A 24,415-nucleotide genomic window follows, 5' to 3' on the forward strand; every position below is an offset into this window, starting at 1 on the left:
AAGTTGCAGTGGGGGAGGTTTAGGTTGGATATTAGGAAAAACTTTTTCACTAGGAGGGTGGTGAAACACTGGAATGCGTTACCTAGGGAGGTGGTGTGTCATAAATATAAAGGGAAGGGTAAACCCCTTTAAAATCCCTCCTGGCCAGAGGAAAAATCCTCTCACCTGTAAAGGGTTAAGAAGCTAGGATAACCTCGCAGACACCTGAAGAAAATGACCAATGGGGAGACAAGATACTTTCAAAAGCTGGAAGGAGGGAGAAAAACAAAGGGTCTGTGTCTGTCTGTGTGATGCTTTTGCTGGGGACAGAACAGGAATGGAGTCTTAGAATTTAGTAAGTACTCTAGCTAGATATGCGTTACATTATGATTTCTTTAAATGGCTGAGAAATTAAGCTGTGTTGAATGGAATGGATATTCCTGTCTGTGTGTCTTTTTGTAACCTAAGGTTTTGCATAGAGGGATTCTCTATGTTTTGAATCTAATTACCCTGTGAGGTATTTACCATCCTGATTTTACAGAGGTGATTCTTTTTATTGTTACTTCTTTTTTACTGTTTCTTCTATTAAAATTCTTCTTGTAAGACCTGAATGCTTTTTGTATTGTTCTTAAGATCCAAGGGTTTGGGTCTGTGGTCACCTATGCAAATTGGTGAGGATTTTTATCAAACCTTCCCCAGGAAGTGTGGTGCAAGGGTTGGGAGGATTTTGGGGGGAAAGACGTTTTCAAACAATGCTTTCCTAATAAAATAAACCCCGATAAACATTTGGTGGTGGCAGTGGAAGTCCAAGGGCAAAGGGTAAAATAGTTTGTATCTTGGGGAAGTTTTAACCTAAGCTGGTAAAAGTAAGCTTAGGAGGTTTTCATGCAGGTCCCCACATCTGTACCCTAGAGTTCAGAGTGGGGAAGGAACCTTGACATGGTGGAATCTCCTTCCTTTGAAGTTTTTAAGGTCAGGCTTGACAAAGCCCTGGCTGGGATGATTTAGTTGTGGATTAGTTATGCTCTGAGCAGGGGGTTGGACTAGATGACCTCCTGAGGTCCCTTCCAACCCTGATATTCTATGATTCTATGTTTCCACAGCTAAACAGGAAAGAGAAGGTGGTCCATAGGTGCTGACTCTGTGGGTGCTGCAGGGCTGGAGCACCCACAGAAAAAAATTAGTGGATGCTTAGCACTCAACGGCAGCTAGCTCCTCCCCTTCCCCTCCCACCCAGTGCCTCCCGCGTGCTGAAGATCAGCTGTTCCATGGCATGCAGGAGGTGCTGGGCGGAGCGGGAGGAGCAGGGATGGGAAGAGGCAGTGGTCGGGTGGAAGTGGGGGCATGGGGAAAGGGGTGGAGTGGGGCGGGGCTTGGGGTGGATCAGGGGTTGGGGTGGAGCAGGGGTTGAGCACCTCCAGGGCAATGAGGAAGCCAGAGCCTGTGGGTGGTGCCATCAAAAGGTCAATTGCAGAAATCAGAGCTGCAAAGTCTGTAGGTGGCCAGCCAATGCAGGCTTCTCCTGCATTTTTAAGTATATCAGAAGCAGGAAGCCTGCTAAACAACACATGGGTCCACTGGACGATTGAGATGCTAAAGGAGCACTCAAGGACAATAAGGTCATTGCGGAGAAACTAAATGAATTCTTTGCTTCAGTCTTCATGGCTGAAGATGTGAGGGAGATTCCCAAACCTGAGCCATTCTTTTTAGGTGACAGAGCTGAGGAACTGTTCCATATTGAGGTGTCATTAGAGGAGATTTTGGAAGAAACTGATAAATTAAATAGTAATAAGTCACCAGGACCAGATGGCATTCACCCAAGAGTTCTGAAGGAACTCATATGTGAAATTGCAGAACTTCTAACTGTGGTATACAAACTTTAAATCATTTAAATCAGCTTCCATACCAAATGACTGGAGGATAGATAATGTGACATCATTTTTTTAAAAGAGCTCCAGAGGTGATCCCAGCAATTACAGCCTGACTTCAGTACCGGGCAAACTGGTTGAAACTATTGTAAAGAACAGAATTGTCAGCCACATAGATGAACATAATTTGTTGTGGAAGAGTTAACATGGTTTTTGTAAAGGGAAATCATGCCTCACCAATCTACTAGAATTCTTTGAGGGGATCAACAAGCATGTGGACAGGGGGGATCCAGTGGATATAGTTTACTTAGATTTTCAGAAAGTCTTTGACAAGGTCCCTCACCAAAGGCTCTTAAGCAAAGTAAGCTGTCATGGGATAAGAGGGAAGGTCCTCTCATGGAATGGTAACTGGTTAAAAGATAGGAAACAAAGGGTAGGAATAAATAGTTTTCAGAATGGAGAGAGGTAAATAGTAGTGTCCCCCAGGGGTGTGTACTGGGACCAGTCCTATTTAACATATTCATAAATGATCTGGAAAAAGGGGTAAACATTGAAGTGGCAAAATTTGCAGATGATACAAATCTACTCAAGATAGTTAAGCCCAAAGCAGACTGAAAGAGTTACAAAAGGATCTCACAAAACTAGGTGACTGGGCAACAAAATGGCAGATGAAATTCAATGTTGATAAGTGCAAAGTAATTCATGTTGGAAAACATAATCCCAACTATACGTATAAAATGATGGGGGTCTAAATTTGTTGTTACCATTCAAGAAAGAGATCTTGGAGTTATTGTGGACAGTTCTCTAAAATGTGCAGCAGCAGTCAAAAAAGCTAACAGAATGTTGGAAATCATTTAGAAAAGGATAGATAATAAGACAGAAAATATCATATTGCCTCTATATAAATCCATGATGTGCCCACATTTTGAACACTGTGTGCAGATGTGGTCGTCCCATCTCAAAAAAGATATATTGGAATGGAAAAGGTTCAGAAAAAGGCAACAAAAATGATTAGGGGTATGGAACAGCTTCCGTATGAGGAGAGATTAATAAAACTGGGACTTTTCAGCTTGGAAAAGAGATGACTAAGGGGGGATATGATAGGGGTCTATGAAATCATGACTGGTGCGGAGAAAGTAAATAAGGAAGTGTTATTTACTTCTTCTCATAACACAAGAACTAGGGGTCACCAAATGAAATTAATAGGCAGCAGGTTTAAAAACAAACAAAAAGAAGTATTTTTTCACACAACACACAGTCAGCCTGTGGAACTCTGCCAGAGGATGTTGTGATCGCCAAGGCTATAACAGGATTCAAAAAAGAATTAGATAAATTAATGGAGGATAGGTCCATCAATGACTAATAGCCAGAATGGGCAGGGATGGCGTCCCAACCCTATTTTTCAGAAGTTGGGAATGGGTGACAAGGAATGGATCACTTGATGATTACCTGTTCTATTAATTCCCTCTGGGGCACCTGACATTGGCCACTGTCAGAAGACAGGATACTGAGCTAGATGGACCTTTGGTCTGACATGGTATGGCTGTTCTTATGTTCCTCTAACATAGTCTCCAGTGCTTTGTGCAGCCCCCTTTGCACAGTCCAAGGGCTGGGGGGCCCACTCCTTCCCTTGTGACGTTACATCCCAGCCAAAGATTCTAAAGCAAGGGGATGCAGCTGAAGGGGAGAAAGGCTCCTTTGGGAGAATTGCTTTTACAGAGGGGGCAATTATCCCAGGGAATGGACTTCAACCAGGAGCACAACCAGGGAAAAGGCTCAGAAGACAGTGGGAGAGACACTGAGAGCAGGGCCAAGTTCAGACCATGGGGGGCTCTAGACAAACCCCACATGGTGTCCTTGTGGCCCTATCCCTGATTCATGACCCTCCCTCCCACTCCTTCGGGAGGCTGCAGGAGTCAGAATTAAGATGAATGGGGCAGTCCACACCTCTTGGAACTATAGTTTCAGGCTGCCTGTAGACTCAGGCAGGCATCAATTACATCCAGTTCACCTTGTCAAGTTTTCTTTGCGTCCATGAGGGCTAATCACATTTGTGTTAGCTGAGAGCTCTGCTCTCAGGCTGTGACTCCAGGAGCTGGGACGCTAGGCACGGGCCAGACTGTCCTGAGCCAGACATCAAAACACGTTGCACACGCATTGCAGCTAGTGAGGCAAGTGTACAGAGCAGGAATGGGATGCCTGGGCTGCTTTCCATTCTGGATTGTTGTTATTTTGTCTCCTGGCCCTTCATGCTCCTCCAGCACATTCCCATCAGACTCTCCTGTTTCCAGCTTCCAAAGTGAGGCAAAGTAAGTGCTCAGCGCCAGCCTCCCCAACGTTGCCAAGGGATGTCTTCCCATCTTGCTTTAGAAGAGTAGATTAGCTCACAGAGGCTTAGCATCAGCTTATCCTGATTCTTGTGCCGTATCCCCAGACCAGCCTCATGCCTCAGGAAGGAGGCCCGTGCTGGAAGATGAAGCCTCATAGCAGAAGCAGAAGGAGGCAAGATGTTGACAATGGCCAGGAGAGGGCCAGGTTAGGAAATAGGGCTGGGGGGAGGCTGAGTCATTACAGAGCTCAGCTGGAAGTAGAGCCTCAGTCTTCAGAGCCCCTGAAGGGCAGTGGGAAGAAAATGACGTGATCCCATTACTATGAATGGGGGGGTGAGTTTGGCCTAATGGTTGGACCTGGGGGGAGCTGGGTCTCTTCCATTTGCACCTCTGCCCTCAGTCCCAGTGTGCCAATGACTGGGGAGATTGCTTCACCTTGCTGTGCTGCAGTTCCACTAACCACCCTCATGAGGCTGGACAAGTTTGCACTTATAAAAGGCTTTTAGATCCTGCTTCAGGGTGACTATGGTCTAGAGGGCTGGGCTTCAGGGGATCTGGGTGCTATTCCTCAGCTCTGCCACTGACTCCCTGTGGGATCTTGGGCAAGTCTCATCTATGTGCTGTGCCTCAGTTTCCCTCTCTGTTGAATGGGGATAATGCTGCACACCCCTGTTTGCGAACCACCATCACCCCTATGGGTGACAAGCTCCAGCTGTTATTTAAATACCTGGGTACACTGTGCTGTACAAGTGGAAGGATTACCACTTATCCCCAGCATCAGCGCTGATGCCCCAGCAGACCAATCCCCAAGCTCTACAGCCCCCGTCTCCCCCTTTCTTCTGTATTTCAGAGTGCAATCAGACCTCACGGTTATGGCATAGTCCTCCTCCTTTGACTACAATTTGTAATGGATCTGCAGCCCAGCTTCCCACAGCAGAGCAGCTCAGGTGAGTTTCAGACAATCTGGGATGCTTGGGCAAAGTGAGCTTTATGTGGCTTACCCTTTGCCTGTGTTGCAACAAGCCTTCCTCTGTGCTGCCAGAGGTTTGCTGAATTCCAGATACTTCAGCTCTGCTCCAGCTCCCGCTGGAGTCAGTGGGAACCTTTCCATCAGTTTCAACGGGAACTGGATCAGGTCCTGAGTGGTTTTTTTTCTTCCAGAGAACAATGCCTTCTTGTTTCTTGAACTGCTTTCCCTGGAGAAATCACGTCACTAGATTGGATCTTGTTTCCTGCCTCTATGCTTGGTCATTTCTGGTGATGTAATGCACAGGGGGATTTGAACACAAAGACAAGGAGAAGGCGTCAGGGGAAACAACTGTTTTTTCGAAACTGTTCACTACAAAGAAAAGAAAAGAAGAACACCCCAGGCTGATCAGCCATGCTTCAGGGAAGGAATTCAGAACTGGGCCCCATCCTTCTTCCTTGATGATTTGTGCCTACATTATAGAAAGGAACATTGCCAGGGGATTGGTCATTATTTATAAAAATGTTTCCTTTTCACTGATGTTTATAATAAATCTTGGGAACTTGAGACAGCAATCAGATTCCTTTACTAACATGGATCTTCCCTTCCCACAAGTTTCTGCACTGCCTTGTTATTGTAGGGCTGCTCAAAAGCACTGGGCAGAGCACAGTGGTTTGTTATTGTAGGGCTGCTTATATGTGCAGGGCTGCACTCCCTGATTTGTTATTCTAATCACTCAATAGTACTGTACTGTGCATGCTGGTTGGCAATCGAAGCGGGGGCTCACTAATTCTGGGTTGTGCATACTGGTTAGTTATTGTAGGGTTGCTTTCAATCGCTGGGTTGCATGACCTGCTCAATCAATGGGAGTTCTGTCTGAGGAAGCACTGAGAAAGAATGGCAAGATTTGGTCTTTATGTCAAGAATCCTCAACATATTTGAATAATAACTGATTATAAAACATTCTTGATTGTGGCTTAAGCAACTATCAAGTGTACCTGCTAAAGAACCACAATTGTGCTTGAGGACAGCATTAATGGATGTACAAGTCTTACAAGTATCATTAAACTAAGTTCTTCTGTTCCTTTCCCATCAAGAAGCTAGGCTTTTTCTTTCTTTCTTTCTTTCTTTCTTTCTTTCTTTCTTTCTTTCTTTCTTTCTTTCTTTCTTTCTTTCTTTCTTTCTTTCTTTCTTAATTCAGTGCTGGTAAAAGGAGGCAGATTGACAGCCTCACCACACGTAGCTCGAAGAAAGTGGAAATATTTCATGAACAATTTATCAACATTTCCCCACCCTTTTTTGAAAACTGAAATTTTGAAAATTCCTCAAAAAACAAACAAAACAATCAAACAAACAGGCCCCCGCTGCCAACCAAACCCAATCTGACCAGCCCCATAGTTAGTTGAAAAATAGGGGAAATTTTTCATCAACATTATCCAGATTTTTTTGTTTTGAAATTTCACATCAACATCCAAAAAATGTTGACTGAAAAAACTTGTTCTTTGTCCCTTTCCTATGGCTTCATTACAACAATAGATGGAGTTTTACATCGAGATAGTGACAAGAATGCTGTTTGGGGCGCAGAACAGAGGGCTGGGAGTCAGAACCACTGGGTTATGTTTCTGGCTCTTGCCACTGACTTGCTGTATGATAAGTTCCTTTCTTATAGTTTATCCTTCCATAAAATGGGTATGGTGGTTACTGCACAAATGTTGGGAAAGGAGCTGTACAAGTGTAATGTATTATTGCAAGACACCTCCAACAAGTGATGTGTTTGAAATGAAAGCTGGCAGAGGACGGAGGGAGGAGACAGCAGAATATGGAACCATTTGCTTTAGATCACAAGTTCAAACCCATTTGTTAGAGGGCAAGTGACTCCATCATCAAACCACCCCTGCAATGTGAGCAGATTATTGCTCTTGTCTCAGGGGAAGGCCAAGAATTGATTGGGCCACACGAGCTGAACTGCACTCTCCCACCTTGAGCCCCAGGTCAGGCCTGAGGTACACAAGGCTGAAGGCAAAGTGAGCTGAGCTTTGCATTTCTGCTGCAGGGGCTGTGGCCAAGGAGAGCCTTTGGTCCCCAGTGGGATCCAAGTGAACTTGAGTAAAACTGAGATCTTGTTGGCGATGCAGCCCCTTCCCCCTTTTAGCTCTATAAGTCGAACCAGCTGGACTCAGGGTTGGAGGGAGCAGAGCTCATTAAGCCTGGAGCTTTATGTTCCTGACATGTAAGTGCTTCAGTGCCGAGATACTACGGTGATGGGCATCCTTTAAGGATCCGATCCATTGCCTACTGAAGGCAGTGGAAAGACTCCAGTTTGCTTCAATAAAAGTTGGCCCTAAATTCTTGATATAAACAGACAGTCGAAAGCCAAAGGAATCAGTGAACCATGAAAGTTGGAAAGAAAGAGAGTAATGGAAAGTGACCTCGCTTCATAAGATAGGAAGGAAGTGGAGATGCAGGATTCTAGTTGGTTAAAAAATCCCAGTGATTTTTGTAGGAATTTTTGGAAAAAAACAAACCCCCTTTTTTCCCCTCCTGAAATTTCCTATGAACATTGCCTGGGGTTTTTTCAACAAGAAGAAACCTCAAACCCCAAAACATTTGTTTTTTGAAAAATCATTTTGGGGTTAAAAATCAGTTTCTGGTAACAATTTTTCATTGCAAAAGGGAATAATTTGATCAGAATTAATATTTTCTGCAAAAATGTTCATTTTTGGCTAAAAAGCCTTTTTGGTTGAAAAAAAAATGCCCTGCAGCATCCAGGGTCAGCCTCAGCCTCCCAGCAAACTGATCTGCCATGGAATGTTGCTGTTACCAGCAGGCAGGGTGGCCCAAGGAATGGGGACAGTCTCCCTCTCATTCCCTTCCCCTCCAGGTGCCATAAGGTGTGCCATAAGTGCCATCATTAAAAGCCATCTCAGCTGACAAAGGCAAACCGCCTGTTCTCCAGTCACTCCGGCTGCAAAGCCCCGACTTTCCACTTGTTCTTTTCTTCATCTGGGTTCATGACCATGCCCACAAGCCAGGTACCAGTGATGCTTTGATAAGTACTCAGCAGCTAACTTGAACCTTTTGCAACTGGAGCCAATGCCATCCCAAGGGCTAAATGGCTCCAGTCATAATGATCAAAGGTATTCCATGGCTGTAATGTCTGTGCACATCCCAGTCTTTCATACATTTATCCTCACAGCAGCCTGCGGAGGTGGGTTTTGATTTAAAAATAAATCTATTGTTTTTTTCTGGCCAAAACTGCTCACCAAATTCAACCCAAATTTGCATCTAGTTTCAGGCGATCCACAATTGCATTTTTGATGAACAAACTATTAATTCAAAAACCTTCACCCAGCTCTATCAGGCAGTTTAAAACATCAAAAAGTCTGGTTCCACTGGATCAAAGGTTGCCCCAAATATGGCATGTCCTGATCTTTGCCCAGGGATGTCTTGTGTAAGCTCATGGCTACTGGACCTTGTTTCCAACCATCAAGCCAAGAATTTTTAATAAAAAACAAAGTCTCAGATAATCAAATTAAAAAAAACATGAAAAACATAAGAGGACCTAAAAATGCCACCATGTCTAACCAGCAGAGTAAAAGAGGCTGTGAGAGTTAAAACAGCAACCTTTAAAACTGGAAGTCACATCCTACTGAGGAAAATTAAAAGGAGCATAAACTCTGGCCAGTCAAGTGTCAAAGTACAATAAGGCAGACGAAGAAAGATTTGAAGAGCAACAACAAAAAAAACTAACAGATTTTTTTAAAGTACATCAGAAGCAGGAAGCTGCTAAACAATCAGTGGGGCCACTGGACGATAGAAGAGCTACAGGAGCGCTCAAGGAAGAGAAGGCCATTGCAGATAAGCAAAATGAATTCTTTGCATCAGTCTTCACTGCCGAGGATGTGGGGAACACCCCCACATGCAAGCCATTCTTGTAGGTGACAAATCCAAGGAACTGTCCCAGACAAAGGTGTCAACAGAGGAGCGTTTGGAACAAACTGATAAATTAAACAGTAATAAGTCACCAAGACCAGATGGTATTCACCCAAGAGTTTTTATATCTATATATTTATATATATAGATATAGATGTATACAGGCAGTCCTTGTACTTATGACACAATATCCTGAAAATTGCGTCTTAAGTTGAAACGTCGTAAGTCAGAACCGCAAGCCACTCCACTGCGAGACCGACCATCATAAAGTTGAAACCAATTGTCATAAGTCTAATCAGGGTGTCAATTCAGAAGTATTGGAAGTGCCGTTCATTGTAAGTCGAACATCGTAAATTCAAGGACTGCCTCTGAGTGTGTGTGTGTGTCTGTGTGTGTGTGTGTATTAGGGCTGTCGATTAATTGCAGTTAACTCATGAGATTATCTCAAAAAAATTAATTGTGATTAAAAAAACTAATCGCAATTAATTGCAGTTTTAATCGCACTGTTAAAAACAGAATACCAATTGAAATGTATTAAATATTTTGGATGTTTTTCTACATTTTCATATATATTGTATTCTGTGTTGTAATTGAAATCAAAGTGTATATTATTTTTATTACAAATATTTGCACTGTAAAAATGATAAACAAAAGAAATAGTAATGCACAGTGGAAAAAATAATTCCAACTATACATACAAAAATGAGTTTAAATTAGCTGTTAACAGTCAAGAAAGATCGTGGAGTCGTAGACAGTTCTCTGAAAATATTTGCTCAGTGTGCATTTGCAGTCGAAAAAGCTAAGTGAATGTTAGGAACCATTAGGAAAGGGATAGATTATGGGATAGAAAATATCATGCCACTATATTAATACATGCTTTGCCCACACATAGAATAATGTGTGCAGTTCTGGTGGTCCTATCTCAAAAAAGATAAAACTGGAAAAGGTACAGAGGAGGGCAACAAAAATGATTGGGGTATGGAACAGCTTCTGTATGAGGCAAAAACAGGACTACTCCACTTAGAAAAGAGATGACTAAGATTGGATATGTCAGAAGTCTATAAAATCATGAATGCAGTGGAGAATGCACAGTCAATCTGTGGAAGTCATTCCTAGAGGATGTTGTGAGGTCAAAAGGTGTAACCGACTTCCAAAAAGAACCAGATAATTGCATAGTCAGAACCGTGCACAAAAGTGTTAGCTCCCTCTGGACAGTGAGGGTCCCCGCGAGACCCACGCACAGCAAGTGCAACTATCACACCGCAGACACCAATCATGAGGGAGGCCTGCTGCGAAACCTGCCCACCAGCTGGCAGACACAGCATGGGGGGAATCAATCTTATCTATTGTGCCCATAGCACACACACAGCAGTGTATTGGTGGGCAGAGTGTGGCTGGGGAGCAGTGTGCATGGAGGCAGCCAGCCATGGGAGGGGTCTCACAGGGTAGCCTGCTGAGCCACATGGACGGTGCTCACTGTGGACCAATGACAGCAGTCCCTTCATACACGCTTCAACTGAAGTTGTGCCTGAATGAGGGCTGCAGGATTGAGCCACCCTACTGATAACTACACATGTCTAGAGCTAGAGACCAGGAAGACTGGGTTCAATTCCCAGCTCTGCCAGTGACCCATGTGTGATGTTGGGCAAGTCCCTTCACCTCCTTGTGCCTCAGTTTCCGCACCTGTAAAGGGGGATAGTGGCAGGGTCAGCCTTTGGGGTGGACCACCCAGGCAACTGCCCAGGGGCGTGATGGTCAAGGGGGTGCTGTGCAGCAGCACAGAGGTGTGCATTGCCAGTATAAAGTCAGAAACTGCTCCCGGCTGGCAGGGGAGTGCCGTCTGGAAGGGCGCCCAGATTTCTCCCTGCTTCCGCCTGGTGGAGGACAAGCAGAGATGCACAGATACTGCTCACCCCCAACCTCCAACGTTCCTCCATGCACCCCTAGGGGGCTGTGAGTGGGGGAGCAAGGAGCAGCACCAAGTACTTATGCAGCCTAGGTGGGAAAAGTGACCTGGATGCAGGGGGCCCTGATGTCGGGCCTCATGCCCCCCCCCCAATCCCCTAGGGGTGTGCGGAGGAGCAGTGTGGTCGGGGTGGAGAGAGCGAGCAGCAATGCCAGCTGCTCCATGCATCTGGGTCAGTTTCCCGACCTGGGCACAGGAGAGGGGTGCAGGGCTTAGGGGCAAAAGGGGCACATGCAGGAGTTGGGGCACAAGAGAGAGGCAGGGGTTGAGGGTGCAGGTGGGAGGGTAGTGCAGGGGTTGGGGACACAGGTGAGGAGCCATGGGGGTCAGGGGCAATGGGAGGCACTGCGCCCACAGGGGTCAGGAGCGCCAAAATGCTAGTTCGCACAGAGTGCCATTTTCCCTGAGGCCGGCCCTTGATAAGAGTACTGAGCACCTTTGTAAATTGATTTGAGATTACTGATGAAAAGAGCTAGGTATTATTATTAGTTTCCAAAGAGGGAAGGGTTTGGAGGGTTTGGAGCGGGGGACCCCCAGGATTCTATTTTCAGCACTGCTGCCATTTTACTGGGTGACTTTGGGCATGTCACTTACTCTGTCAGTTCCTCAGTTTCCCCACCTATAAAATCGGAATAGTAACATGGACCTACCTCACGCATGGTTTATTCACCAATTTTGCAAACTGCTTTGAGATCCTCACATGGAAAGAAATTTGAAAGTCTATAAGTAATTACACACACACACACACAGAGTGGAACACAGGTACTTCTGAACTGGAACATGGCCACTCTTCTCTATTAGGAACACTACCCAACAGTTTATAGGAGGAGACTAACTTCTCTAATTGAAGCTGCTCAGGGACTTTCAGCTCAGCCAGAATGTAATTACTTAGCCTGAAAGCTGGCCAGGACACTGGGGCTAACACCTCCTGTGAAAAGTGTCATAGGAACTTTAATGCCCACAAGCGGTCAGGCCCTGGAGTTTATGGATTAGCAGAAGGACACAGGACCCCCACCTGCTGAGAGAGCAGAGGAGGGAGGGGGCCTGTTATTCCACCGGTACCCTGAACTCATATGTGCTGGTAAATGTGAAGAAAAATCCCAGCCCTCCAAACCAAGCCGCCCACAGAGTGAACATAAATCCCTGTGGGAAACCAAGACAGCTATGCTGGGTTGAGTGGTTGCTAGGTGACCTGAGTACATATATGGAAAGAAACATGAAAATAAATCTAATCAGAGACATGTGGAGGCAAGGGGAGGAAAGTGGTTCTGCTGCAGAAACTGCTCAGAGCAGAATGGCCAGGCCTCTTGGAGACAGCCCTCTCCTTGGAGGGAGCTGAGGAGGCCAGGCAATGAGATGCCCCCTTCAGTACCCTGCCAGGCAGAAGGTAACATCTTCTTTAGATGTTTTATAAGGGGTGGTTGCCCCTTGCCCTATTCTGTTCCCTAACTCAGACGGAGAGATTGGCCAGAGACACAAAGTTCAGGCCCAAACATATTCAAGCTAGCTTTACTCCAGTTACCATGGTACTGGAGCAGGGCCGTCCTTAGGATTTATGGGCCCCTATGCAGTATTATTAAACTGGTGCCCCTATGCCCAACGGCAGCCCGAGCTTGCAGCCCGGTGGGGTGGATGGGTGGGTGAGTGAGGGGACGAGGCACCAAAGGATAACAAAGACGCCCAGCCTGCCTCACGGTGGTGGAGCATCACAGTTCCACGCAGAGACCCCTGTACCATCTCCCTCACATAGAATGGACATGCAGAAGGTACCTAATTAAAAGCACTAAACTTGGGAATAAAAAATGTCAATCACAGGTTTTTTGATATGCCCTGAAGTTAGTCAGACATTTATTTGCAAAAACTTTGTAGTAAGGGTGAGTCAGCTGTCTTGCTGAATACAACATTAAATATTATGGAATACATGATGCAGCTCTTCTCTGTTTTACATTTTCTTAATCAGTATTTCTAAGCTGATTTTATATTTTAAATGTATTCTTAAGCCTTCATAAAGTAATCATTCCAGATTACTACATATTTAACTCACTGAAACAAAGACATTATTTTAAATTAATCAGTCACAGAGGTTTAGTGTGTTCATAACAAAGTTCATTGCTTTTAGAAAAAGGGAACACTAATTTGCCTTGTGTGATCTCCATAACAATAGACATGTTTATGAAATTTCACCAACTTTAAAAAATATGTTTCCAAAGATTTTAGGCATAACAAAGGATTTTATATCTTACTAAGGTACTGATTTTGCTGGAGGGTTCTCTTAGTTCACCAGATAGTCAAAAGTAAAGAAAGGGAAACTCTTTGTCCAGCTACCTGGAAGAAAAGGGGTGTTGTCCCTTTAAGGCTCTGTTCAGTGGAGATGGGGGTGGGTGGGTGAAGGGAGAAAGGGATGGACAAAAAGGACAGGAAGACTTTGGAAGCAAGTTTTTTTTAGTATAGTAATTAAAATGTGTATTTTAGATAAGGGTGGTCTTTTGAAGGATTTATTTAAAAAACTATATGTCTGAAGAGCCAAGTATTTATGGCTAAAGATGATTGTGCATCTAAAAATCTATGCACGGATTTTTTAGAGATGTGATTTTACAATCTTCACAAACACACTAATTAAATATTTTTAAAGCAAATTTTAAACTAAGGTCCTGTAGACTGACATGTTCTGAGTAAATATTATAGTAATGCACAACTGTTTTTGTCAGTAAATTCAGAAACTGACAGTATATACCTGGGGTTTGGCAAATGCTTGTTAAATGGCTTCATTACCCCTTGAATGGCTGTTCAACAGTTTCAGTGTTCTGCTAATAGGTCTGGCAGGCTGGAAGGCTTTTTCATTTTTAACTACTAGATCCCCTCCCAAAGAAGCCAGCTGCAGGAACCTGTAGGAAGGGTCAGAACAGGGATAGGAAAGTCTGATGGGTGGACACTAAGACCTAGTGGTGCCCCAAATTTTCAGGTGCCCTATGCAGCTGAGTATTTTGTGTATGCCTCAGGACAGCCCTGTACTGGTGCAGGGAAGCTGCATCAGTAGCACGCAAGTGCTGCTGCAGCTTCGCTGCTCCAATGCCTGATCTAGCTAGCTCAAAACTAGTTCTGGTACACCCACATGAGCTGCAATCACACCCCAGAATTGCACTGCTGATGTACCCTTAGAAGTTGAAATGTAATGGCCCTGGAGCGCTCTGGTCCCAGGTCCCATATGGGAGCAGATGCCAAGTGCCCTGCAAGAACCACAGGGTTTTGTCTACCTGGTTTTGGGGGAAGGAGAAGGGAACTGAGGGAAGATTGGGATTTTGTTTGGCTCATGGAATGGGTGCATCTGTGACATCAAAATCAAACAATCCTGTCACCAGTACAGTCCCCTTGGTTCTCCTGGCCAACCAGTCCACTGACAGAGAGAGTTTTCCTGGGATGACTAGTATCTTATAAAAAAAATACCCTTGAGAGAGGGGGCAGTGTTGCCAATTCTCACAATTTTATCCCAAGTCTCATGATAATTGGTGTTTGTTTTAAATCTTCTTCTTCTGGAATCATGTGATGATGATGCTTTAATTTTTTTAAAGTAAGTTTCTAGTCCTTGTGGTTGGAGAGAGAAGCCTGAGGACAACCGGAAAGCAAAGCAAAAGAACACCAGATTTATCAAGGATTTTTTTAATCTCGCAAGTTTTAGGGCCTGACTCGCAATTTTTGAACACTCAGGGTTGACCAGTGAGGATCCTTGTTATTGTTTCAATTCCCTGAGTCACACGTTCCCTGTGGATCTTTGTCTGGATTGCTTAAGTACAGAAAAGCCAAACATGGAAGTGGGTTTCCAATGAAAAGGTTTTAAACTAGATCAAGAGGAGATAAGAACAGAAGGAGGCAAGAGACAGAGACAAATGGCAGCAGATGGAGCGAAAGAGAGAGAAAGAGAAGACTTAAATATAACAAAATATGCAATGGAGAAAGTGAAGTAAGTGCTGGAAATAAATATTAAGGTAAAAGGAAGGAGAAAGAGAATGGATGGGGAAGAGGAAAGAATTGACGCCAGAGAGCATGTTAACAACAGAGAGAGAGAGAGAAACAAATGGTAGTGTAAATGGAGCAAAGAGCATGGGGGTTGTGTTTATTTTAGAAAGTTCACATGTGTTTAGTATTGCAAGTTGACAAGAATATATACACACTCAGCTCCCCTTTGCTTCTGCAGCCCCTGGAGCCAGGCCAGAAGGAAATGAGGTCAAGCTCATAAAATTAGCCCTTTGTTCAGTGCTGCTTGCATGAAACATGGACTTGGAGGGATCTGATCACAAGCACATGCTCAAGGCCAGCTATGCCCGTGAACGCTGGCACTTTCCAGGCACAGAATCTCAGCTCAGAATTTCTGAGCTGAAGACACCCACTCAAGGTGGAGTTCCAACCAGACAGCCTCACTCCTGCCACCCAGGGAGTTCATGGCATTTTGGGAAGGAGGGAAGGAAAGGTACAGTGGAAAGACTTGCTGGGTCTCCAACACTGATATCCAATCGAATGGTTGGACACCACAGGGGTGCTTAGAAGGTTTCTCAAACATCCATCCAGTTGTTTGCTGGTTGCATTGGGGTCCTTGAATTAAATGTGCTTTGGATCAGGTCCACAGCATTTGGGCCACATGGCTCCTACTGTTGTATCATGCTGCTGGGCCCCTAAAGCTCTGCCCACAGGCAGAAGGAGATCGGGCTGAAGTTTAGATTCTATAACTTCAATTAACTTTGTAACCAACAGCAGAAGCCAGGCCTGAGCTTCTCAAGTTCAGCTCCTCCTGGAGCCTCTCATCTCTGTCCCAATTCTGCCTCCTCCCTCTGCCCAGTACTGACTACCCAGCTGGACTTTTAGAAGTTTACAGTAGGTCCCTGTGGAGATTTTTGGACAACATGATCAGTAGAGCTGGTTGATCGGGCCTCCTGTGACCCTTCCCCTCAGCAGTAGATCACAGGTATGTTTACTCCTCATTGACTTTTGCCTTGAATGTCATGTCCCAATCACTAGAGCTGGACACAATTTATCAGCTGAGACTTTGTTTTATGGCTGAAAAACACATGTTTGTGTTGACCAAAACATTTTTGCAAATTACAGTTGAATTTGCCAAGCTGGTTGTTGGGGGGAAAAAACAGAAAGAAAAAAAAAATGCTGAAAAATCCTAAATGTTTTGTTTTGATATTTTTTAAATGAAACATTTTGATTTTTACACTTGGAATTCTGTTTTGTTTAGGATTTCACTGCATTTTTATTAATAGGTTAAAAAACCCCAAACCAAAACAAAATGTTTCAGGTCAAATTAAATGTTTTGTTTGATCTAAATTAAGCTTTTATTTTTTTATTTTGTTGTTTCACCGAAAATAATTATTTTGGGTTGACCCAAGGATTTTTTCCCCGACTTTTTGGCTTCGCCACTCATCCAAAAATTCAGTTATTCACACAACTCTACCCTGAAGGGTCAGAGTGAATCTCAGTGACTCAGAGAGATTCACTTGCTTTATAGCTGAACCATAAACTGGCCTGGGCTCACTTGAAATCCAGACTGCATTGACTCCAAAGGTTTTTTAGACTCTCAGTGAATCTGAATGTAGTCATTGCTGTAGGAATGAAACCACAGATTTGCCCCAGTTTCACCTGGTTTCAGAATTCATTGTGAACATTTTGGACATCTCTGGCAATCATGAATGGGAACCTTTCCTGAAACTCTTTGAGAGACCCTTGTGTTGACTAATATATGCTGGCTAGCATATAAATATAGGTTTCAGAGTAGCAGCCGTGTTAGTCTGTATTCGCAAAAAGAATGTAAGCTACAGCTTACATTCACAAATGCATCCGATGAAGTGAGCTGTAGCTCACGAAAGCTTATGCTCAAATAAATTTGTTAGTCTCTAAGGTGCCACAAGTACTCCTTTTCTTTTTGCGAATACAGACTAACACGGCTGCTACTCTGAAACCTATATTTATATGCTAGCCAGCATATATTAGTCAACACAAGGGTCTCTCAAAGAGAAGAGTTTCAGGAAAGGTTCCCATTCATGATTGCCAGAGATGTCCAAAATGTTCACAATGAATTCTGAAACCAGGTGAAACTGGGGCAAATCTTTATATCCTTTTCTTTAAAATATATCATATTAATAACATCTATTATCCACACCATATATATTAGTATCCATTAAGCACCAGTAACATTAAGCACAGTGATATAACCTAAACTGACCCATACCATAAGCTTGTTTACTTATAAGTATACTAAGTATCCCATAACTGCTTGTATTTGCTGAAGTAAACATATGGCATAAGCAGATAGGAAACTTGTCAAAATCAAGAGACATTCGTTTTATATCTTAGTACACTCAGGAAGTTCCTTCATGGACCAGTACCTGGAATGCTAGTATTCACAACAAAGATAAGGAAGGAACAGAAGAACCAATTAGGGAACTGGGACAACTGATGGGTTGGATTTTAGTGATGCGTAAAGAGATGGTCTGAAGTAAATAGGATGAAATTCAATAAGGACAAATGCAAAGTACTTCACTTAGGAAGGAACAATTAGTTGCACCCATACAAAATGGGAAATGACTGCGTAGGAAGGAGTACTGCGGAAAGAGATCTGGGGGTCATAAGCTAAATATGAGTCAACAGTGTAACACTCTTGCAAAAAAAGCGAACATCATTCTGGGATGTTTTACAGGAGTGTTGTAAGCAAGACACGAGAAGTAATTCTTCTGCTTTACTCCATGCTGATTATGCCTCAACTGGAATATTGTGTCCAGTTCTGGGTGCCACATTTCAGGAAAGATGTGGACAAATTGGAGAAAGTCCAGAGAAGAGCAACAAAAATGATTAAAGGTCTAAAAAATATGACCTATGAGGGAAGATTGAAAAAACTGGGTTTGTTTAGTCTGGAAAAGAGAAGACTGAGAGAGGACATGATAATTGTTTTCAAGTACATAAAAGATTGTTATAAGGAGGAGGGAGAAGAATTTTTTTTCTTAACCTCTGAGGATAGGACAAGAAGCAATGGGCTTAAATTGCAGCAAGGGAGGATTAGGTTGGACATTAGGAAAAAATTCCTAACTGTCAGGGTGCTTAAGCACTGGAATAAATTGGCTAGGGAGGTTGTGGAATCGCCATCATTGGAGACTTTTAAGAGCAGGTTAGACAAACACCTGTCAGGAATGGTCTAGATAATACTTAGTCCAGCCATGAGTGCAGGGGACCGGACTAGATGACCTCTCGAGGTCCTTTCCAGTTCTATGATTCTACGATTCTATGTGTAACTTGTAAAATTATATAAATAATACCAGCTGAAACATGTAACTTGGGGAGCACACCTTCTGTGTTAAGTGACTGTAACATCATTGCATGGGGCAGCTTGGAGACTGGTATTATATAGACAGAACCTTTTTCTCACACCATATTAATAAACCTTACTGACATTGGTTATTTGGTCTTTGTATATACTTCATAATGAACCAAATCATGGTCAAGCCATTGACTACACAACTGATCAGCACTTGTCACCCTACCTTCTTTCACTTCACAGGTAAAACTATTTAGATAAGCTCCTACTTACTTTGTGATTCTAGCCAATCACTTTGCCTCCCTATGACTCAATTTCCATGTCTGTAGGATGGGGCTAATAAAATGTAAACACCTTGGTTAAGGTGAGCTGCTGTGAGATCTCTGGATGAAAAACACTCTTCTATAAGTACCAAAGAGTATTAATTGTGAGTTGTATTTGAGCATTGCTAGCTAGAGTGCCATACTAAAGTGGATGCTATTGTGGTATTGCTAGCATGGGACTGTGATTTCCTGATGATGGAGTGAGTCATTAAGGAGTTGATTGCAAAGAGGAAAGGTTCAGTTTACACTTAAATATCTTAGCAATCAACAAGGACTGAAAATAACAGCTGAAAGTTGAATGGTGTTTGGTTTTGGCATGAACAAGTGCCAAAGTGTGATAGGGACGGGATCACCGAGTCTTGTCAGTTGCCTTTTAAGATGCTTTTGTTGTGTGAGTGGCAGGAGGAAGAGAGGATGTCCATACAGTGCACAAAACTCAGCTCACACAATCTAATGATCTGGCTGCTTCACTAACAGGCGATGTAACCAGCTCAGTTATGGGCTTGGAATTTCGTAAATTCCTTCCAGGCCATGAGCTGCGACTTGGGCAGGTTGACTGAATGTTTAAAGAGATTAGAAATGGCAATTAACATTTGATTCTATTTTAAAGGTGATTTTACCAATTAAGAAACCTGCCTCAATGACTGCCCTGTGGACTAGAGGTCTCTGTTTATAATCAAAGCACAGGGACAGCCTTGGCTCTTGGCCAACTGACCTGAAAGGGCCAGTTATAGGGGAGAAAGAGGAGAGAGCAGCTGGACTGCTAGTCCGGAGACATCAGAGTTTTATCCCGGGTTCCACCACTGAGCTGCTATGTGACCTCAGGTGAATTATTTTTCTTTTCCTCCTAGACTTTTGGGCATGGACTGTCTCTGTGTCCATACAGGACCTAGCTCAGTGGGGCTGGGATCTCAGCTGCGGCCTTTGGATCCTACACTAAGATAAATAATATCTTATTTATTGTGTCTATTATTACTATTTCTTTTGACCGATGATCTATATTAAAAAAACACCCAAGCCAGACAGTAAGCACGTTTCCCAGGAACTAAAACACAGCTGCATGGAAGATAAAAACAGCAGTTTCTCTTCTGCTCCAGACCAGAAAACAGCCAACCAGAAATAACCCCAAACCCAAGCAACACCAGCCCCTCACTCCCCCAAGGCCTGGGTAATTGGACGGGTCAGCAGCATGCCCTGAAGGTCAATGGGCTGTTTTGGATCAAGTGGTGGAGATGTTACAAAGTCGAGGGCCCTTCCTCAGAGAACACTCTGCCAGCAGCTCCTTCCCTTGTACAGGGTCCAGTTGAGCCCCGCTGTTTACTGCAGCTGGGGCTCTGACACACAGAGAAAGGGGATTCAGACAGACAGGTCCCAGGCCATCTAGGGTTTTACAGCACCACCAATGCCACCGAGGGAGGCCAACAGGAAGCCAGAGTAGATCACGGAGTACAGGAGTGAAAATGAAGCCCTGTGGGCCTCCAGTGGGAGTTCAAACAGTCACCCAAATCCCCCTTGGGGAGTGCTCAGCAAGGAAAGAACAGACACCAAGAGCAGCCCCCTCCTCTCCTGCTAGAGCTTCCAAATGAACCAGCAACACCTCGTGATCAACGGCACTGATGGCAGCTGACTTGACAGATCGATTGATCTTAGTGTGGACACCTGATCCTCAGCCCTTGTCCAGAGGACTCCATATAATCTTTGGCCTCTCTGCTGAGAATGCCAATGAGAGGGCCAATTAATGCCAATTGTGAGACCAGTTTTCATGAAGGAACTGGACTGAGACCCACCAATTAATTACATATAGTCCCCCAAACCACTACTGATGGCTACACTTCTTGATCTCTACCATCCATAGCTGGCCCCAAACAGGTGTCCTAGGTTTCTGTAGCCCATTACCAAACTCCTAGATCGTCTGCACTGAGACATCCCAGCCACATCTTGCTGCACTGCCAGCATGGAACCTGTAGCCTTGTGCTGAGCAGCAGCAGCACACACAGAGCCATCATACTCATCCAGCCGACACCAGCATGTAGGGCTCCCCAGGGGAACTGAGCGCGGAGCCTGGAGAGGTGTCTTTGTTCTTGTGTATCAGCCAGCCCATTCTGGACGTGCTTATCTCAGTAACCACTAGGGAGCTGGCCAGGCTAAAGAAGTCACAGGGGTCAGAAGGGTCTGGTGAGCCGGGGCTTCCATGGGTTCATCCAAATCATTTTTTTTTTTTTTGGGGGGGGGGGGGGGGAGTTAAATTCCACAGGTTTCCTGTCACACACGCTAGCCTTTGTTTTGAGTTCCAACTCAAAACAAAAATATGCAAAGCAAACTCAGCCAAAAGCTATAACACTGGCCTATTTTGGGGTCAAAATCATGTGAAACCACTGAGTGTCACTGTTCTGACCTTGATGATGCTCATTACACCAGACCCTCCTGCACAATGCAGTGCTAAACTGTGCAACCTAGCCTGTATCCTATCTCCTGTACAACTGCAGAGCAGTCCACGGTGCAGAATACAGGCAAGAAACGGGACATAATTACAAATCGGTTCGTAGCTGGAGTGCACTGCAAATGATGTCTCACGATGCAGTGCTTCTGAGCCAAGGAGCACAGTGCACATCACCCCCGCGATGCAGTGCTGCTGGACCCCAGGAGCACAGCACAGCTCAGCCCCCGCGATGCAGTGACGCTTGGGCCCATTCTCAGGTTCGCCGCCCAGTTCACCCTGATCTATATAAGGTGTTAACAGGCATAGGTGCCAACTCCATGGGTGCTCTGGGGCTGGGGAAAAATTGGTGGGTGCAGACTCCCCGCCCTGCCCCCCCTCACCCCAGCTCGCCTCCGCCTCCTCCCTAGCTCTCAGTGCTTGCTGCCACAAAACAGCTGTTTCACGGCAGCAAGCACTGGGAGGGAGAGGGGAGGAGGGGGAACGCAGCACGCTCGGGGAAGAGGCGGGGCTGGGGCCGGAATTTGGGGAAGGAATCCAATAGGGGCAGGGAGGGGGCAGAGTTGGGGTGGGGACTTTGGGGAAGGGGTCGGAATGGGGGTGGGGCAGGGGCGGGAGGAGGCGGGGCAGGGTGGAGTCGGGGCGGGGCTGGGGTGAGGGTGGGGGTCGAGCACCCACTGGCACTGGGAAAATTTGTCGCCTATGTTAACAGGGTGTCAATCAACCTAGTGTATAATGGCACCTTCCCCACATATGTCCCCACCCACTACCTGAATACACAGGAATGCCTCCCTCTGTCCATCATCTGGCTCTGCTCAGACCCTGTGGTCCCATCCTCATTACTCAGGCAGCTGAACTGCAGGAGATGCCTTGGGCCGCTGTGAGCAACTGGGCTGCTTTGTGATTCAGGGAACAGAAGGGAGTTGATGCAGATGTAGGGGAGTCTCTGCTCCCATAGGGCTCTGCCTTCTGGTGTGTCCCTGAAAAGGCCGTGGGTAAACAGGCCATAGTGTGTGTCTAGTCAGGTACTGTGCAGCACTCCAGCCTCCCCATCCACACACCCATAGCTCCCAGGGCCAAGGACTCACCCCGTCCGTTCTGAGAAGGTCTGTAAACACTGCCCACGCTGACCCGGGCTTGGTTGTCGGATATCACTTGTGGGGCTTCCGGGCTCCTCACAGGGAGGTAGGGTTCAGGTCGCGGAGCCCCATAGGGATCCAAGTTCCGGAAAGGTGGCTGGGGTTCCACGTTGTGGGGTGGGACATAGGGCTCCAGTGGCATGTTACCGTAAGGGGGGTATCGCCCCAATCGTGGGTCAGTTCCATACCCAGGGCTGGCCCCCAAAGGGGACCCCGGGCTGAGCTGTAAATTGTCCATAGTGGGGACCCCTTGTCCCATTGGCTGCTGGTTTCGACTTGCTGAATAAGGATCTTGGAAGCCTTGCTCCGCAGTGGCGCTAGTGTCATGATACAAGCTGTGGGAGTACCTCCTATCCAGGCCATCAGCAGGCTGGGGCTGGGGGGGCACTGCGACATAGGGCCTCTCTGGAGCAGGATAGTAGCCTTGGGCTCGGTAGGGATTCTGGTCCTCCCCATATTCCTCATACCGTGCCCTGGACTGGAAGGGGTATAGGACACCGACACCAGCAGCAGCTGATGCAACAGCGCCCCCTCCGTTTCCTGTGCTGCGGTAGTACAGGTAGCCTTCGTCATAGCCCCGAGACACCTGGGCATCGTAGGGCTCATGCTGGTTCCCAAAAGGGGGCTGGGGGAAGGGGAACTGTGAGTAGGAGGGCTGCCCAAAGGAGGAGTGTGAGAATGAAGAAGAGGCCGCGACGGTGGCAGCGGAGGAGCTGGTCTGTCGTTGCCGGCTGGTGGATGGCCTGATCCTCTGGGAGCTGGTGCTGTCTCCGACAGGACCTTCCCGCCAGTTCTCTGGGACTTGGCCAAAGCCGAATGGGTGCCGTGTCTGGCCCCGGATGGTGTCAGAGCCCACCCTGACTGGCAAGGTGGGCGCTTGCCTCCTGAGGTTCCCCTGCCCCCTTCTGCTTTGACTCCTGGGGGTGTCAGCTAGCAGGACCCTGGTGCTGCCATCCGCCGGCTCCTGGCCAGCGGGCACGTACTCAGACCCTGTATTCAAGAGGCTGTACACCCTGCCATTGTTCTCCCACTGGATCATCTGCCTCCACCGATTGCCGTCTGTGTTGCTGCTCTGTGGCTGCTGCCCATGGACCAGCAGAAAGATCCCGCAGCCCATCACAGCCCACCAGTCGCACAAGCCACAGGCCGTCATTGTGACCAAAGAGGAGCGGATGATTTAATGGCTAGTATTTGCAAAACCAAACCAAAGAGGCAGCCTGGATGGCCTCTGCCAGCTGTTCCTCTCTCCAGAGCCTCTACGCTGCTTCCTGATGTGAACAGCTCTAACTCTGTCCATTCCTGGCCTGTTCTAAACTGCACGGCTCTCCCGCAGGCTGCATGGCCAGGCCAACATATGTGGAATTGACTTGGGAGATGAAAGGAGGAAAAGAGCCGCTTTTGGTCTCAAGGCTTCAGTAAAGTTTGCAGGGCTTCTCCGTGAATGGTTTTCACATTGCTGCTATGTTCCGAGCAGGGATGTTCCTCTCTCTCTCTCTCTCTGGGCTGGATGGATTTACTCCTCCTGATCTCAATGAATAAGCAACAGGCTGTGAAAAGTTTGGAGAGGTTTGAGGACAGCTCGTGTGACGTTCCTCCACTGGGTCCTAGAGCCCATCAGTTTTCAGTAATTCAGCAGCACTACACAATTTCCCCAAGGCTATTTTATATATGGTGTTTGAGTAAAACAGCCCCAAGATGGAACACTATTTATAAGCAACAAGTGTCCGTACAGTTCAGTGCAACCCTTGTTTCTTCCTGAAACAGCCAGTTTGGATAAAGCTGACTGTTTTAACAGCAATGCGTGCTTTTTGCCCAGAAATCTCAAAGCTCTTTACATCAGAATCCTCCTGTTACTGATGGAGTAAGTGAGATACTCGGCCAGGTAGAGTGACCCAAAGGTCACAAGAATGAGTTAGTGACAGATCTGGAGGCAGACCCTACCTTTCCTGTCTTACAGGACCCCATTTTTTCCCATGAAATGGGAGAAAAGTTCAGACTGCAAAATTCAGACCTGGCTACTGATACCCAGCAAGTCTGGGGCTGTGTAGATCCAGGGCCCATCTCAAAATGAAATGCATTCCTGGATTTCAGAGGTTTTAAGGCCAGAAAGGAACATTCTGATCTAATCCAACCTCCTGCATAGCCCAGGCCAGAAAACCTCACTCAGTGT

The 24,415-nt window shown here is 45.8% G+C and overlaps 1 protein-coding gene across 1 annotated transcript in view; it reads right to left on the reverse strand.

Annotated features, from left to right (window-relative positions):
- The window catches only part of LOXL1 (lysyl oxidase like 1), a 36,159-nt gene extending 12,761 nt beyond the window's left edge, over positions 1-23,398 (reverse strand). The window contains exon 1 of the mRNA XM_077828658.1: positions 22,195-23,398. Within this exon, the coding sequence (XP_077684784.1) occupies positions 22,195-23,398 (1,204 nt within the window). The remainder of the gene's footprint in view (positions 1-22,194) is intronic.
- Between the last annotated feature and the right edge of the window lie 1,017 nt (positions 23,399-24,415).

Source organism: Eretmochelys imbricata, chromosome 10 (genome assembly GCF_965152235.1).
Source record: "Eretmochelys imbricata isolate rEreImb1 chromosome 10, rEreImb1.hap1, whole genome shotgun sequence".
NCBI lineage: Eukaryota > Metazoa > Chordata > Testudines > Cheloniidae > Eretmochelys > Eretmochelys imbricata.